General features: G+C 37.7%; 1 protein-coding gene across 2 annotated transcripts; it reads right to left on the bottom strand.

Annotated features, from left to right (window-relative positions):
* Window positions 1–1,853: 1,853 nt before the first annotated feature.
* Window positions 1,854–16,687, bottom strand: prss35 (serine protease 35). Of its 2 annotated transcripts, none has more exons than XM_088625895.1 (2): window positions 16,456–16,687; window positions 1,854–3,994 (listed from the first exon to the last, which is right to left on the bottom strand). In XM_088625895.1, the coding sequence occupies exon 2, from the start codon at window positions 3,970–3,972 to the stop codon at window positions 2,833–2,835; it is 1,140 nt and encodes a 379-aa protein (XP_088482021.1). In that variant the 5' UTR covers window positions 3,973–3,994; window positions 16,456–16,687; the 3' UTR covers window positions 1,854–2,832. The 2 variants fall into 2 exon arrangements, with proteins under 2 accessions (XP_088482021.1, XP_088482022.1); XM_088625896.1 differs by having other exon boundaries at window positions 1,854–3,991.
* Between the last annotated feature and the right edge of the window lie 648 nt (window positions 16,688–17,335).

The following is a 17,335-nucleotide window of genomic DNA, read 5'->3' as shown; positions in this document are numbered from 1 at the left end:
TGACAGCAGTGTAAGTGTGGGTGGATGTGGGCATCTTAGTGAATGCTGGATTGCATTTTACACTTCCTTTCATCTCCCTGTAATAGTTTCTAAAAATCTGTACTTATTACTGTATTAATCACATTTTAATTGTGATAGTTTAAAACAAACACTGAAGTCGAAATTTCAAATATGTTTATTTTCTTTAAAAAACTGCCTGCTGTGTACCTGCTGTGTACTTTTAAAAAGCCATGGAATAACAATCCCTCCAATTTAAGAGGGAGCAAAAATATGATCATCAATTGTATTGATGTTTTTTGTGTATTAGAATAACTTTGACCTTATCTGCAGTGTCTTAAGGAGAAGTCAAAGGTCAGTGGACTGTTGAATGAACAGTGAAATGGGAACTGGAGGATACGAGAAGACAACCGTGTTTAATACAGACCAGGAAACACTTCTTTACCAAGAGCTTCAAGGGAGTGAGGAACACGCTACCCAGCTGTATTGTTGAAGCTGAGTGATATTCTGGTTTCTTTCAAGCCATGGCTGGATGAGACATCCTTTCTAACTAGCAAAGGGGCTAGATGTACAGTATGTACTGTATAGTAAGCAAGCTGGAAATCCAGTTGGTTGATTGTGACAATGTTTTGTAATTGAGAAATATTGAGTGATGAGTGATATTGTGAGAAATGTCTTTTATGCATACCAAACTTGAGTCTGCTCAGTCAAGCATTTTCAGAAAACATTTGAATGTTTTTGACCATCTAATACTGTGCCGAAAATAAGAGGCATTATGGGCGTTAAGAGGTTTTTTTTGTGAAAATCCTTTGAGTTCTTGCTATTCACCTGTAATCGTTCATCTTCACTAAGAACTTTGGACCTATATAATTTCGGGTCTTTCAGTACCATAAAGATGTCAATTACAAGAAATTGACTTGTATGTAGAGTTTGAATATGATACTTTGCCATGAGCAATAGAGCCAGACAACATGATCATCGTGTACAACAACTTTTGCTTTATTCAGTTGCGAAAGAGAAGCAATTTAAGGTGGTGCCCAGCTCACACAATACTTTGTCATTGTGCAAACACTTTTAACAATGCCACTATCTTTCAAACCTTTATTATTTTCAGTTTCAGAGAACAGCAATTTGAAAAATTCATAAAAGGCTCTACAATATCCATTAATGGGAGCAAAACTGTAGAAACCAGCTTTTACACTCTGTTATTGAGCTTTTGTCTAAAACTATTTTGAAGGTCTTCCTGTGCAAAATATAATTTCTTCTTTGACACGTGTGCTCTTCCCCTAATTAACTGGGAGTGAATGTTTTGCAGGTATAGTCCCGCGGGGAATAACAGGTTGTATAGGTAACATTTTGTGTGGTGTCATTGTGGTCAGTTGTTAACAGTACACACAGAATGTAAATAATTAGACCAGCGTTCAGCAATCCTGCTTCTGGGTGCCTATGATTATTTAGTCCAGATACCCTGAATCAGCTTGTAATTATTTTAAATGGACAAATGTACTGACTTTTCCCACTTCTCCATGTGTTGGTGCTTCAGGGGAGACCTGGAAAACCTGCAGACACATCAACCTTCCAGGAACAGGACATACTGTAGGAAACCTGGGATGAGAGTTTTAGGTTTTGTCTCTGTGAATGATTTGCAACGTGAGTATGGAGAGCCACAATGTCTTCTGGTTTTCATTTCAGCTAAAGTTGTCTGTATAAGCATGTGGCTTTTACCCCTGGAGTAAAAAAATCTATGTGTCTGGTCCCAGCAGCCTCTTGTTTACTGCAGTAGCTTAATGTGTTACTTAAATTATAATAAATATTGAAAATGAAAAGAAGCTGGATTATAAAATTTTACACATTAAAACATTGAAACCTTCATTTATTAAATTAAAATAACACAATTTAAAATTCTTTATTGACTTCTTAAACCCATCACTTTACCATCACATTTAAATACATTGATACAATTCTGTTTAATAATATATTCTGATAGGTTTCCAAAAACTTTACAAATTAAATTAGCACCATTAATATTTCATCTTAACCTAACAGAGATGAAAAAGCACCATGATTTGTATGTGCACCGATAAACATTTCAATCCTTTTGATTACCAAAACATACCAAATGTGGTGATTTAGCTTGAGCAAACTATATTCTTAAAGCTGTTTGCTGATTTTGAAATAAATTTGGTCGTGTCTTAAACAAATTACAAAATTTGAGAAATTATTTTGAAAAATAGAAATTCTTTTTCCATCAACTTCAATAAAAACAGTAAACTAAAAATCACATGCACATTGTCAGCTCTATAACATGTCCAAAACACATATGCAAACAAGTTTTGCAAACAAAATGATTAATTTCTCTGACCTATATCATAACAGACTCATCCTATTTTATTCCTACTTCATTGTACTCTATAGGAAAACCAGACACATTTTAAAAGCCACCTTTAACTTATAGCAAATACTGATTATACATAACAATGAGCAACTCTCTATTCCATCTTAAGCAGCAGACAATATTTAAAGAAATGCTTCTATATTGGCAGGCAGCCTAAAGCTGTTTATACCTCAGATTTAATGACTGAACCCTTGTTTTAAAGCCATATTCTCGCTTTTGATATTTCTTAAAACTGCCGTTCTTGCTTTTTCTTTTGTTTTTTAGAGATCAAAAGCAATAATTAAATAAATAAAAAAGGCCCAAGCCTTTATATCTTGTTTACTTTGGATGTTTTCCCATTTAACATTAAAATTATTGTTTTTTTTTTCTTGAAGGGCAATCAATTTAAAAGATTAAATATACAGTATAACAGGTGCTGGTCAAGTCATTTTATGAATCCCTCAACCACCTCGACAGTCTGCATCATTTCCATGCACCCAGAAGCAGATCTGGGCGTACTTCAGAGGGGTTATTCTGACAGCCACGTTGTAATCCTGCTGAACGCCATTAACATCAACCCACTGGTGACCAGAAAAGATCCCGATGATTTTTCTCTTCCACTTCTTCTTCCCGGGTTCCTTCAGGCGGATGTAGACTCCAGAGCCACTGGATCCGGGCTGGGCGTCACAGTACTGGTAGAGCAGATCACTGGACTCGTCGGAGACACTGCAGAAGCGGTACACTAGCTGCTCAGGCCTGTCGTCGTCGAAGCCAGAGAAGTGTATCCGGCCTCCTGGGAGTTTCTTCACTGAGGGAATGATGCCAATCTCCATGTACTTTTGCTTTTGAGCCCGTTTTAGCTCCAGTAATGCGTAGTCGTAATCCATTGCCACATTGTCTGAGACACCCTTGAACCATCCCTTTGGCACCTGAGTCCGTTTTACCCTTGTCCACTGGAAAGAAGGCTTGATGTCTGCGCTCCTCTGATTCCTTTTGGATCCTTTCCGCTTTCTCCCCTTACGTTTGGACCTCAGTCTCAATATCCCAACCCTTAGCCTCTTCACGCCTTTCACGTAATCTTTTCCATCGTGGATGCAGTGGGCCGCAGTCAGAACATGCTTTGGAGACACCAGGATCCCTGTGCATCCCGTGGAGACTTTGACAGTTGTAGAGAACGGAAAATTGGTCACAAACTGCTTGTCAGCTATAGTGAATCGACTGTCCACGCCATAGACTTGCCTTTTCCTGCGCGCATGAGTGTCCTTGATGACCCCATGCTCAGTCTGCAGATCAAAGTCCCTGAAGTACACTTCTGAGGAGGTACGAGTGCCATTCTCATAAACAGTCTCATATGAAAGGAAGTTCTCAAGGTCAGACATACTTGGCAGGGGCAATCGGCTTTGGCATTCAATCCCACAGGTTCCATTTAACACAAATTTGGCTTCGGCTTTGAACTCTGGGTTACTAAGGGTAACAGTTCTCCTATTCAACACTAGTGGTACTTTTTGTGTGTGCCAGGTATACTCATCTTCACTCTCTTCTGCAAAGACTGAACTTAATACAGTTAATGAGACTAGAAGTATCAGTGGTAACGGGCCCATTGCGTAGCTATTTCTCGCTCTGCTGAAAAAGAAAGAAAAATGCATTACACATCTCGAAGGCTCGTGCATCTTGGATTTCTGTGCATTCAAATAACATATACTTAAGTGGCGCCAAACGCTCTGGTAAAAGCATTATCAAACAATTTTGGCATGTTGCAAACAAGCTCTGACTTAACTTAAATTTTACATTTTCACCAAGCTATTATTTGGCCTTTTTGGTAAACTAAGCAGATTGTTTTAAAATGGTCAAAGGCCAGTGACTATGAATGAGATTTATGGTTTGCTGAAAGCAGAGAGCATGAGATATTCATCATTTAAAAAAAAACCATCTCAGACATATCTGGTTACAAACCAAATGTATTGCATTCTTGATTTTCTTTCATTTCCCAAGCTGCTGCAAGTTCTACATTGCAATTGCTTTGCAGGGACTTAAAATACAGTATGTTTTAAATATTAAGAAAATATAGTCTAAATGGATTAAAGGAGAAACTCTGCAAATTCTAGAAGAATAAACTGCAAAAATGGGCTCAGGATTAAAAAAAATGGGAAAAAAGAAAAGAAGTATACTAAACTGTAGGCACAGGTGAAAAAAAAATTATAACACCATGGGAGTAATGAGAGAACATAGCAGCACTAAAAATATTGCAAACTACTTTTTAATACAACAATACCATAATAAAAGAAATGTAAACAATAAAGAAAACAGTTTATAAGATAACCAGGATTAAGAATAGAAGATAATAAAGGCATTGCTACATATAAATAATATTTAACAAAGATTTTCATAGTCATTGAAAACAACAATGTGTGCTGTGTTAAAGATACCTGTAGGCTACATACAGGTATGTGTTAATATTCGGTAATTTTAATGTGACACAGAGGTTCTACAGGGTCTAGGGCAGCTTAAAATGAAAAAAAATCCCTTATTTTATGATTATATGATAGAATTCCCTGAACATGCAATAAGGACCACTAAAACATATGACATAATATAATCAATTTTCCAGAATGAAAACCGATAAGGTCCTTCAACAGGTTAATTCTCATATTAAATGCAATCGGAGTCCAGGAGTTCAAGGTAATAATGCATGTAGATGTAGAAGAAACTTTTGTTTGGGCAGTTTGTGATCTATATCTATTATTTAGATTAAGATTTAGACTATAGATTAGAGGGGCCAAGGATCCATTAGTAATCCGGGGTTAAAGTAATTAAATATTTTTTGTATAAATATATACAATGTATATAACATTATAAGGGTTATCGACTCAACCCAGGGTTGCTTCATACTCAGTGGAGAGACAATGACACTAAGTCACAACTGGAAACTAATGGTTGAATTACAGTAATTTAGAATGGAGACGTGGAAATAGTTCTACAAAGAGCAGTGGGTGGCTAACACGTGTTGCCAAGCCACACGGATGAAGCTCCCACTCTAAGCTCCTTTAAAATACAGCTAGACAAAAGTTTAGATCCAATGATCTACCAAGTTATTAAACAATAAAATGGGCAGCCTTTATTTTGATCTTATATAAACTACACTTTATATTTTATATACTGCAAATATAAAATACTTACATAAATACCCCAGGATATTGAGTATTCAGAGTTAATCATAATTATTAATATAAGATAGGTTATTGGGATAAGATACACATTGTACCTTGATGTGAAAACTTTGTAACCAGTCTTTTGTATGTACTGTGTGGATGCAGTATATGAAAACAAGCTTTTTCTCTAAAAAAGAAACTGAAACATCTTGTTATCTTTCTAGTTTTCAGTACAGCTCTTCACGATCAATGGTCTTTCATACAACTATAATTATCATGTCTTTTTAAAGCACTGGGAAATATATATATATAAAGGAAATTCCATTTCAAGTGGTGGTGTGGTTTGAGCACTCAGGCTGATGCAATCTTCTGTAAATCTATTTGCAAGAAAATCAGATGGCCACAAGAGGGAACCCTATCATAAGGAAACACTGTAAATTGTTTTTCATCTGTATCTTCAAAAACTGTGTTTTCATGGCTTCCAGAAACAGATCTACACAATCTAAACAGACATAGTGAGGTCAGGAGGCAGGCTATTTAAACAGCCTGTTTGTACTGTACATGAAGCCTGTTAATAGGAATTCATTATACTGTAGGCAATTACACAGTATCAAATACTGACGTTTTGACACGCCTTTTTAAATATTATTAAAGTTAAGAATCTCAACTGAAATTCCACAAAGCATTCTCACTCCAAAGTAAAGCTGAGTTCCAGAGTTCTGTGAATATTGATCTCCTGAGGGTCAATATACTGGCCCAGAACCATTACATCTGTCTGATCCATCTGCATAATTGTTTTCAGACTGCAATAGCTGCAGCACAAGACATTCCAGAAAGAAATAACTTGTGGATCAGCAGGATGACTTTAGCTCACCATATGCATCAAAATGATCTTGGAGATCATTCAGGGGTAGCATGATGACAGGTAAGAGATAAAGTAAATGTCTTCTACAGCCAAAAGCTATGGAATGTTTTATTGACCAACGCTCCTGACAAAAGTCAAAGTGTATGTAGACGCCATAGTGCACATTACTGCCATTACTGCTTCTCTGTTCAACTGGCAGGGAAGTGGAAGGGGTGTCTTTAGCACAAGAAAGCCTTTGGTACAAATTGAGGACAGCTTTGCTGCTCAGCGACATGACATCCTTGAGCCGGGTTTCTCAGTTTCTTTCTATAGATTCTCCACCAGGGCAAAGCACAGTGTTAGGAATTCGACGGCTTGACTTCCAAGGCAACAATCTCAAGGTCTTGAGGTGCCTAGCTTTTGCTCATGACCCGAATCCAATAGAACAACAGTGAGAAGCGAATGACAAATTCCATCAACAGGAGACAACTACCATGACCGGTCATCTCCAACTGGCTGTAGCTGCATAGGAAGAGCAGTCAAATGTCTCATTTCAGCCTTTCCAGAGCCTGATCAGGTCTGAGCATCAGCATTGCCAGGATTGTATGAATACACAGGGAGGTCATACCCAGTACCGACTGTTTTCATTTTGACATTGTGTCATGTTTCACACTAAAACCATTTCAAATTTTCTGTAAAATTGTTTGATATCTATGTTTAAAATGTTGGAGTAAATCCGTTACACCTGAATGTTGCATTTATTTTGTACACCTATATACAATATATATTAAACTCAATAGGACATGATAAAAACCCTCAGTGTCAAAATGTGAATGGGATTCTGGAAGAATAATACAGTTGAATATGAGCACATTCTCAAAAGAGAATGTCCACAAAGGGTGCAAAAACAGTACAAATACAGAATGATACATTTGATTCATGTGCAGTAATCCACAATTCAGTGGCTGGGTTATATTGGAATGAATGCAATAGTGGGACTAATGTAGAAGAGGTCATTTGGCGTAACTCACCTAGAAGAGAACGGCAGCTTGGCTTTAAGGATGAGACTGACTGACCCCCCCCCCCCCCAGCTTTCACAAGGAATGAGCCAGGGAGCTGCTGAAAGGGTGTAAATGGGTTGTGGAAAGGTTGCGAGAGAGATGGGGAGCGGGAGGTCTAGAAGATTTTTTATAAATTACAGTATATAGAAAATTAGTCATTACATAATTATTTTGTTTTTAAATATACAGTCATCCCTCGCTTTTTCCAGGTTCGTACTTTGCGGTTTTGTTTATTTGCGGGATGCCCCCGCAAAAAAACATTTGGGGAAGTACAGGGCAGGCGACGGCGTTTCCGCGAGCCCACAAGCGTGGCGTTTTAGTCCGGCTTTGTGCCTTTTCACGTCCCCTAACAATTCTCTGACACGGAACCTGGGGAGGTGCTGCTGCCCAAAGAACAGAGGAAGACCTTGACGAGCTTATCAAGAGCGTCAGTAAAGAAGAAGGGGAAGAAGAGGAAGCGCAAGAAAAGCAATGGACACTCGAGTCTTTTGCAGCTCTATTCCAGGACCTCCGAAAACTGGAGGATAAAATACTTCACTCAGACCCTTCAATGGATAGGAGCATTAAAATTGGTCGGCAACTGGAACAGGTCTTCGAGCCAGAAGAAGCAGATCCCCATCACAATGTTTCACTAGGAACGACAACACCCAAGATCGAAGCGTGATGAACTATTATGGAGCGGATATTGGCTTAACCCGCTTGGCTGAGGTGTAGGACAAGGACCCCATAGGACAAGGAGGCCAGGACCCCCACGCAGGCTAACCAAGGGGTAGCTGCAGAGGTGGAGTTGGGGTGAAGTTGGGATGCAAAAGTTGTACGAGAGGGAGAGTAGGAAATCAGGTTGGTATTTATAGCGTGTGGTGGAGGAAGGTTGATGGGAGCGATTGCTAATTACTGACAGCTGAGTATGACTGAGGGTGGTTGTTGTCATCCCTCCCGAACTTTCGTTATAAACTCCATTTCTGCAAAAAAAAGAAACTGAAGAAAAAGAAAGTGAACCAGTCGCAAAATGACATTAAAAGTGAGTGAAAATAAAATGCTTTTTATTTTCATTATTTTATTAAATTACTAAAAGGGATTTAATAACAAAGAAACGTTAAAAACAGTACAATAGACGCTTAAAAATACTAATAAAATACTGTAGTTTATTGGGCAGAAAAAGTACTTATTCATTTGTTACTAAGAGTTTTATGTCTTTCTGTCATCTTACCCCCTCCCTTTCCATGTGTCAAAAATGCTAAAATCAAGCAATATGCTCTTGAATGTTCTCTTAATTATCCTTGATTAGAAAAAGAATACTAAAATGTTGTTTCTTTGGGACCTGGGTTGTTTTGGAGAGGGTGGTCAATTATTTGCGGATAACTGTACATGTTCTCACCAACTCTCTGAAGTGACATAGTCTTATTGAGACACCCTTTAAAATAGTTTTAAAGTAATGTCTTTGTTTAAGGGCATGTGAACAAATTGCTAGGCACAGTAAGGAAGATCTTTACAGAGAACTTTCACAGATCTGAAAAAACAGTTCACCACTGATGACCACGTCTTTAATGGGAGAATGGACTAAGGCAATTACAGACATAAGAATTTGCAACAGGTAATGCAAAGTGGACACTCATTTGAAGTTCTCTATAGTACAGTTCATGAAGCAAAAGGATAAAGGCTGCATTTGACATTTTAAATAATTTATGGTAGAAAACTGACTACATATGTTAATGACAGTTAAGACACTTCACATTTATTAAAGTTTCCATTTTGAGAGACTCATATCTCAATTAAGAAGATATCTGTATAATTTTAATTTAATTATGGAAAACTAATTTGTCTAATTAAACACTATAATGATCGTTGTCATTCTTCCAACTGAAATCTCGGCCTCATTAAGTTTAGTCAATAACTATCAAGGGCAATTACACCAGTTTCCATTATGGAATGATTTTCACTGTAGTGACCTTCCAGCAGTAAATAGTGTATAGTGTTCTGCACTTAAAAGGACATTGTCACACATTTCCCAAGGGAAATTCTTGAAAGGGACCTCTTTTTTCCTTCATAAGGTAAGTAGGTCCCTTTTCAGGATATAAAGGCCCATTGACAATGGGGGGGGGGGGGAATTAGAGCAAACTATATCACTTGCCCCTACCTGGGCTTGAACCCAGGAGCTCAACACCCTTGCCATCTGAGCTACCACAGCTCCTTTGGTCTTTGTAGGTGACTTAGTTCTAGAGACAGGAAAAGAAAATAGCACCAAGTCCAACACCATTTTAAAAATGACATTTCAAAGTAACAAAATCTGTGTTGCGGATTTCTTAAATTTCAAGAATCTCCACAACCTTTGCCTCAGCAGGGAGAAAAAAAAGACTGAAAGCAGCAAAAATTCCATCACATTCCATACTCAAAACATTTGCACAGGTCTTCATTTCACAGGACGTTGCGGAGAATTTTGACTCTACTACAGTATGTGAAGCAGGACTGTGGCTGGCAATGCAACTATTCGTTTTTCAGATTGAGACGTTCTGTTTTTAACTACAGTACATGCTTCTCTTTCTAGACCACAGTCTGCAAGCATCTGTGAGTCTGGGGTATTCAAGCTATTATGTCAGAAATCTTAAATCAACCCAATCCAATATTGTGGCTGCAGAGTCTTGTTATACAGTAAATCTGATCTGTTAAATGTTGCTAAGCGGTATACTAGTTAATATAATTGCACCAGTTTAGGCTTATATTTTATTTACCAGTCCACCAGCTTCAGTGCACATTAATGTCATACAGAAATTAATAAAGTAACTCTCTCATTGTAAAAATGAACAGTAGTATTTAACCACAGGCTGCTCATTTAGGAGCAAACCTATACATATTCCCATTCAAGTCATTATTCTTTGACCCCTAAATGTGTTTTTTTACAACAGGACATCCATCCTGAACCCTTGTGAATAGATTTATCCACTCGGGTGATGATAAATATATACAGAATAAAACAAGCCCTTCTGTACATTGAAATTCTCAAATAACTCAACTGATTTTTTAAAAAAACCTTAGAGATACTTCTGTAAAATATGTACTGCCCAAAAGTCAAATCTTTTGCCATTCAGTATTTTTAAAGTGGGCTTTGCATTTAACATCTGCCAAATCCTTATTAAAGGCAGAACCATTGACTCTGCTCATACAGATATTCTAGTACAATTATCATTAGTCCTTGAACACTCACTTCAAACTTCAAAATACAAATAATAGCCTTCAATACCATTTTTGTGGCTGCACTTCCCAAGGTGCTGTGCAATGCCAAACAAAATAGGTTAATTATGCATATTGGATTACTTTAAAACAGGCAGAAAGTCACAAAATAAAACATTAACAGGGTTTATCATTAAGCATTTTTTATTTTATATGGTAAGCCCTCTTTCTTCTTGTTATTTCAGTTGCCATTTTCCATACTGTATGAATTTGTGACCCTTTCCTCCACCTATTCATATAAAATAAGTCACTCAATAAAGTACTCAATAAAGTTGCAGTAAAAAGAGAAAATACATGAATAATTATTCTTGGTTACAAGCAGTAAGCAGCTGGATGACACTTAGACATTTGAATTGTCCTCACTAATCTAGGAGATACAGTATAAGCTGATCCCTGAACTTCAGCTCTAATAGAATGTCTCTCAATGCTACATTCTAACATGAACTGCAAAGAACAACACTTATCTTAAAGTTGAAGAGGTACAGAAACTTAAAACACACCCTGGGTAGAAATTTGACATTCTCCTTCTGTTTTGCTTAGTAAGAAAAACTGCTATAACGAATTCAATGTGCTTCAGCAATATACAAAGTATGAACTATTATATTCCAACTTAGGCTTTCTTTAATCTAATATTTAATAAAACCAAGACAACCAAAGATGAGAAAATAGTGAGTCACTGGTTACTTGCTTGTTTCTAATCTGGCGACATTAGAGAGTGTTTGTGCCAAGCTCATGCATGTGTTAAATTACAGGCGGAATACAGGCAGGATAAGCCTAACAAAATGACATCTGATCATGTCTGCAGTTATATAATGAAGAAAGCACGTAGTGGTTCTTTTTTTGGAAGAGCTACCAATAGAACTAGTGTGTGAACAGTATAAATTTCCAGAAGTAGGACATCACAACAAAGCATTATAAGATGCCATCCATTTCCATTTCAAGTAAAACAACACTGACATGATAAGAAAAATATATTTTTTTCCGCACCGTTCTGAACACACATGAATGAGGTTACTATGCTTCAGATTCCAGCATGTTCAGGACAGTAATATTCCTTAACCTGTCTTTCATCACCAGCCTGTTACATCTCACATGCAATAGGAATGTAAAGATATCCTTAAGGATATATATATATGAACAATTAGAATCACATTGCTGATTCCATTATTTTTTTCCAGTAATCTCATAGATAAAATAAGCAGTCAAAATCTTTAACAAATACAGATGACTTTCATGATAAAAGGGGCCCATCGGTGAAGTGTCTTGACTGTGCCTGTTAATATTTTTTTTCCTTCTTTTGAGTCATTGCTAAGCAGGAGGAGGAGCAAAGCATATGATACAGCCTTTCTCAATGCCCAGTTGTCATCTTTTCTGTGCATCCGTCCCTAGGAAATAACAACAGCTGCCAATTCAAAATACAGACAACACATCACCAAAAGCAAACAGTAGCTCAGAGATGCTGTAGCTGTGCTGTACTGACCAGCCAGTTTAATTTGAAACTGGTCTGTGCTTGTTAAATGTCTCAACTACTTAACTATGAGGCCAGTAGAAAAAGATAATGGAATCTCCTCTATTCTCATACATATATAAACACATGTAAGTATGGCTATAATAAGAAATAAAAATGTCTTGCATTTATACTGTAGTGCTTTCCAAAGATCCTTCAAAATGCTTTATCAAAGGACACCCTATCCAACACCCTCTTCACCTGACACTGACGTTTTGTTCAAATAGAGAACTGAGAAATGGCTTCACCACTGAATTAAGATGAGACGTCAGGAAAGACAGATTGTACAAGCCCAGGGCAGAACTGAGGTAGTCCCCTAAAGACCCCAAATGTTTTAAAAGTGCCATAAAATCTTGAATGACCAAGCAGTCAGTATGTTGGTTTAGTGTCTCATCTAAAAGAGGGCATCTCCTACAACAGCAGACTTGTTCACCACACTGGGGCAGTGGTCAAGGTCTTCTGCTCCACAAGGAAGAGTGCCACCTACTGGCCCACCACCTCTACGTGCAGCACTGACCTGTTTTTCATTTGAGATCTGATTAACAGTATTCACTGCTCCAACCTAGTTGTCTTGAGCTCTTAACAAGATGCCACTTTCAAATAATGAAATATAACAAAAAAAGATTTAAAAAATATTTTGTGATGCACTGCTCAAATACATCTCAATATATCCAGATATTCATTTTTGCACCTATATGAGAAAACACATCTGCATTTATGTGTATTTTTATGTTTCATTTATATGCTTGCTGTTGGTATCAAAGTGTCTGGATAATAAGAAAAAGGTGTTAATTTGTAATGGAAGGTTATAAAACCTACAGTGGCTATGTTCAGCTATCACATGTTCTCCACTGAGTCTACATTAGCAGTTCTTGACAAATTACTTCTTGAGTGTGAGGCTGAAAAATGACTAAAGCCAGTGTGAACTGACAGGTCTGCAAGGAAATAATAAGAAGGTCATTCTTTACATTTAATCTCCCAAAACATTAGCATAGACATTTTAACAATTCAAGAGTTGCCACCTCTAAAACACATTTTTGTTTTGTTTGTATTTCTTGTATTGTTAAATCAGATTCACCATACCTCTGCCTCCAGGTACTGCACCTTTAACATTATTGGGGGGCTGTATTTTGAGAATAGTTCCACTCCACACTCCATTACTCTATGTTTACTCCTGTCCTGTCTATGAAACAAGCTACATGATTGTTTCAATCTTCAGAACAATTCAGCATGTGTACAGTATAGAGGGTGGCATGATGGCACAGTGGTTAGCATTGACGCCTCGCAGCCCTGGGGCCCTGGGTTTAATTCCTGGGGTGCCATCTCTGTGGTGTTTATATGTCTTCCCCATGTGTGTGTGGGATTCCTCTGGGTCCTTCAATTTCCTCCCACAGTCCAAAAATGTAATCTAGGTTAATTGGCTGCTGGGAATGCGGGCCATGATGTGTGTGTGTGTGTGTGTGTGTGTGTGTGTGTGTGTGTGTGTGTGTGTGTGTGTGTCTGAGTCTATGTGCGCACTGTCGTCCCATCCAGGGTGTATCCTGCCTCGTGCCCGCTGCTAGCCAGGAAAGGCTCTTGCTCTCCCTTGACCTTGAATCGGATGAAGCGGTTAGAAAATGGATGTATGGTATACAATTCTCACATTTGATCATAGGTTTCTGTGAAGAGTACAAAACAAAACTAAGCTGGGGGATAGTGCAAACATTGGTACAGCTGTATCTGTTGTGTATTGATTTAGAAAGACCAAACAAAAGTGATCTCCACCAACAGAAGCCAGGTACTGGTTTTTATAAACCTTTTTGTAAATATCTCTTTAGACAAGTACAACCAAATTCCAAGCATCTGGAAAATGGCATTCATACACTGTTTGGAAGCACTGTCGATGTACTCTATGCACAGATAAAATGGCAAATGTCTGAAGTCATATGGTTCCAAGGTGTACACTAACGAATGATTTATAAAAGAAAATTACAGGTCACAGAATTAATCAGCTCAAACATAAAAAGACCATGATCTCAGTTTCATACTGATGCTCCAGTGGAGTGTCAAACTCAGTTCCAGTACAACTGTTAAGTCCCCCTTAACTACTGTACCTAAAACAGATCATCTCTAGAAATGGGCAAGGCTCTTAAAGCCCTTTCAACACTAGCTCACCTTATTCCTTTCAAATGCATTACATTCAATGTCTGCAGAATGATTACACACATCATACAGATTAAGTTAATAAAAATCAGTTCTCATCAATTCGGATAGTTCTCCTTGAAGAACTTTCTAATGTAGATGGAAAAATATCTTTCAGCAATCAAATCATGTAAAATCGCTATTCATATCACCAGCTTAAACAGAGATGGTTTTAAACAGTAAACCGCGATCATTCGTATATCTTGAAATCAGGCCCACTTTCACCCTTGATTTAATACAGGATGTGATATATGTTTAACATCCAGAGGCTGTTCCTCAACACGAGGGAGTTCATTTTAAGGACAGCTGCTAAGGAGAGCTGGCCGGCTCATCCGTCCTCCCTCCTGAAACAGATCCCCCTTCTCCCCGCCACCCCTGTGACGGCTGAAAGCGCCACGGCTGCAGCGTTTCCAGCGCCATCCTCTGCCTTTTGGTCGTAATATCAGTTATACTCCGTTTTCCTGCTTTTCAGTTATCGTAGACTGTAATGAACAGCACTGGGGGTTTAAGAAAAACTGGGTTTATTTCGGACATTTCGGATATTATTGTATCATAGCTGATTTGTTTTGTTCCTTGTTCCAAACTCGACCTTTGTTTTCTTTCCAACTGTGCGTATTTTATAACTCATCAGATGTTTTTTAATACCGGTTGCTTTTGATAAAGGCATCAACTAAATAATTCGATTTTAATATCTCCTTAAGAGTTTTAGTTACCTTTACAATATTTAAATCACAAGAACCTGTTTTTAATAAAATGCTACAAAGTACTCATTTCCAGGCAGCCAAATCCATAAAAAACAAGGAAAATTACATACGGTCTCAATTTTAAAAGGTCTTAAGAGTGTCCGTTTTGATGGTTGAAAAAAAATACATGTCGTACAAGTTTAAAAAACGGGGTGTTTCAATTGCTTAACATTCTCTCTTCATCCCTATGAAATTTTACTTTCGTGCGAGGAGACGGAATTGTGCACATCAGCAAGCTGTCCCGCTGCTCTTCTGCACCCTAGATGGCACACTCGTTTAATTTCCAGACTCCGGACACTATTGTTCTGTCTGGATGAATTAAAAATGTACTGAGGCGTTATAAAGTTCACATCGCTATATACTGCAATCAAAATGACTACACTTTACATTTAGCTCGGTATTCAACATCAGTGTAATGAAAAACTTCTACATTACGATATTTAGTGCAATCTAGAGCATACGAAGCTACGCCGTCTATGTATTTTTGTAGATGTGTAACTTCCAGTAAAACGCTTACGAGCTCTAAACCACGCATCTGTCCAAACCAGGGCAGTTTCTCCCTGCGAACAAAGGCGTCCTCCGGGTCCTAAAGCCGACAGCCGCCCTAAAATCAACTACAGCGAACAGCTCATCCGTGTATAACTGCGATCGCATGTGGTTCACAAATAGGCATGTCTCAAACTACCATTTGTTTACAAGACTGAAGTCATGCATAAACAGAAATTAAAAAGAAATTATGTTTGTGCATTTTAAAAATTTAATTTAAATTAATTAGCCTAACACGTTGGTATTGTTGTCAGTTCGTTCGAAAGGGGGAGCTGTTCGCATGTATTTATAAGATAAAAAACACCGAAACTCAGCAATAAACCTCACAGAAGTTTTGTCTCCATTTCTCCATTTTAATTGATAATTTTAGTATTTTAACCGTAAAACATGCATAACACAATAACTTGCAAACTTTGAATTTAAAAAGTAACATTCGAAGATTAATCGTATCCAGACAAAATAGGAAACGAAATATCAACACTATTCCCCATAAAAAGAAAAATCGATAATTTAGCAATACGATTGAATAATAAGCATATGGCATAAAGCATACAACAGAAAATGAATTCATTTTTTAGTCTTTTTCTAAAGTATTTTTATTTTGGAAAAAACGGTCAATTTTTTTTCTTCAAAATTTCTTAAAACCATCGTTGCAAGACATAAAATAGCAATAGCATCATCACATTTGAGAAGCGTACCATCTGAGTCCCAATGACACAATATTCAATGCGTGTCATTTAGTATATGCCGATATATATAGTGGCCCCCATGGATATAGACGCCGGGTCGCTACAATATACTGTATACAAAAATATATATTCATACCTGCTAGCATTCGATAGGTGGATATTAAAAATCCTGTAAGAGCTGATTTATAAATAAGTAAATTGTGCTTCCCCTCCTGAGAAAGTATTTTTTTCTTTTCTCCGAAAGGTCGTCTTATTCAAAGGTAGAAACACAGCTTCACTTTCAACATTGCCCATGCAGCACCAACGAAACAGAAGTATCAGCCAAACTCCGTCTGCACCGAGTGCACTTGATGCTTTTGGTAAAGAAAAAAACTCAGAAAAAGCTTCAAGTTTCTTGCGACTAGGGGGGTTCGCATAGGGGAGGGACCAAGCAAATGGGAAAATAAGGAAAAGAACTTTGTAAACACTGCAACGTTTGTAGAAAATATTTTAATTTAGAAATTAATGTCATATCGAGCACGATCTGAATATTTAAATGTACGTGTTCATTTTTAAAGAAGGCCGTCTTTATTCTGTGAGTGCACTTCAATTTAATGTGCTGCCCGACGGTCACGTGTCGCTGTAAACTCAGTAGCAGGACACTTGTTTCGGTTTTGGGGAAAAAAAGTTTTATTGAAGGAGGAAGCTAGAAGATAATCTGTATGGAAAAAAAGAAAAAAATACTCCTTTTTGGCAACTTTTTAAATTGCCATGTTCTAAACAAAGTCCATGGGAGAGCTGAAAGTGCGCTGCTACCACCGACGGCTTTTGAATCTCGGCAATACGGAACAAAAAGTATTCAAATATCCTGTAGACATTTCCAGGTTACGCTGGACAAAAAGGGAAAAGAAGCTGCATTTATTTTCTGTAAGCCGTTGCTATGACATTACAGTCCCCCACTGAGGACTGTGCGCTAAACCAACATGAAGACTTCTCCGTCAGTAAGCTGTCTTTTGGCAACTTGCTCGCAACGTACA

This window comes from Lepisosteus platostomus, chromosome 3 (genome assembly GCF_059453375.1).
Source record: "Lepisosteus platostomus isolate fLepPlt1 chromosome 3, fLepPlt1.hap1, whole genome shotgun sequence".
In the NCBI taxonomy this organism is placed as follows: Eukaryota; Metazoa; Chordata; class Actinopteri; order Semionotiformes; family Lepisosteidae; genus Lepisosteus; species Lepisosteus platostomus.
Note: the sequence above shows the minus strand (reverse complement) of the source record. Positions and strands in the feature narration are given on the sequence as shown.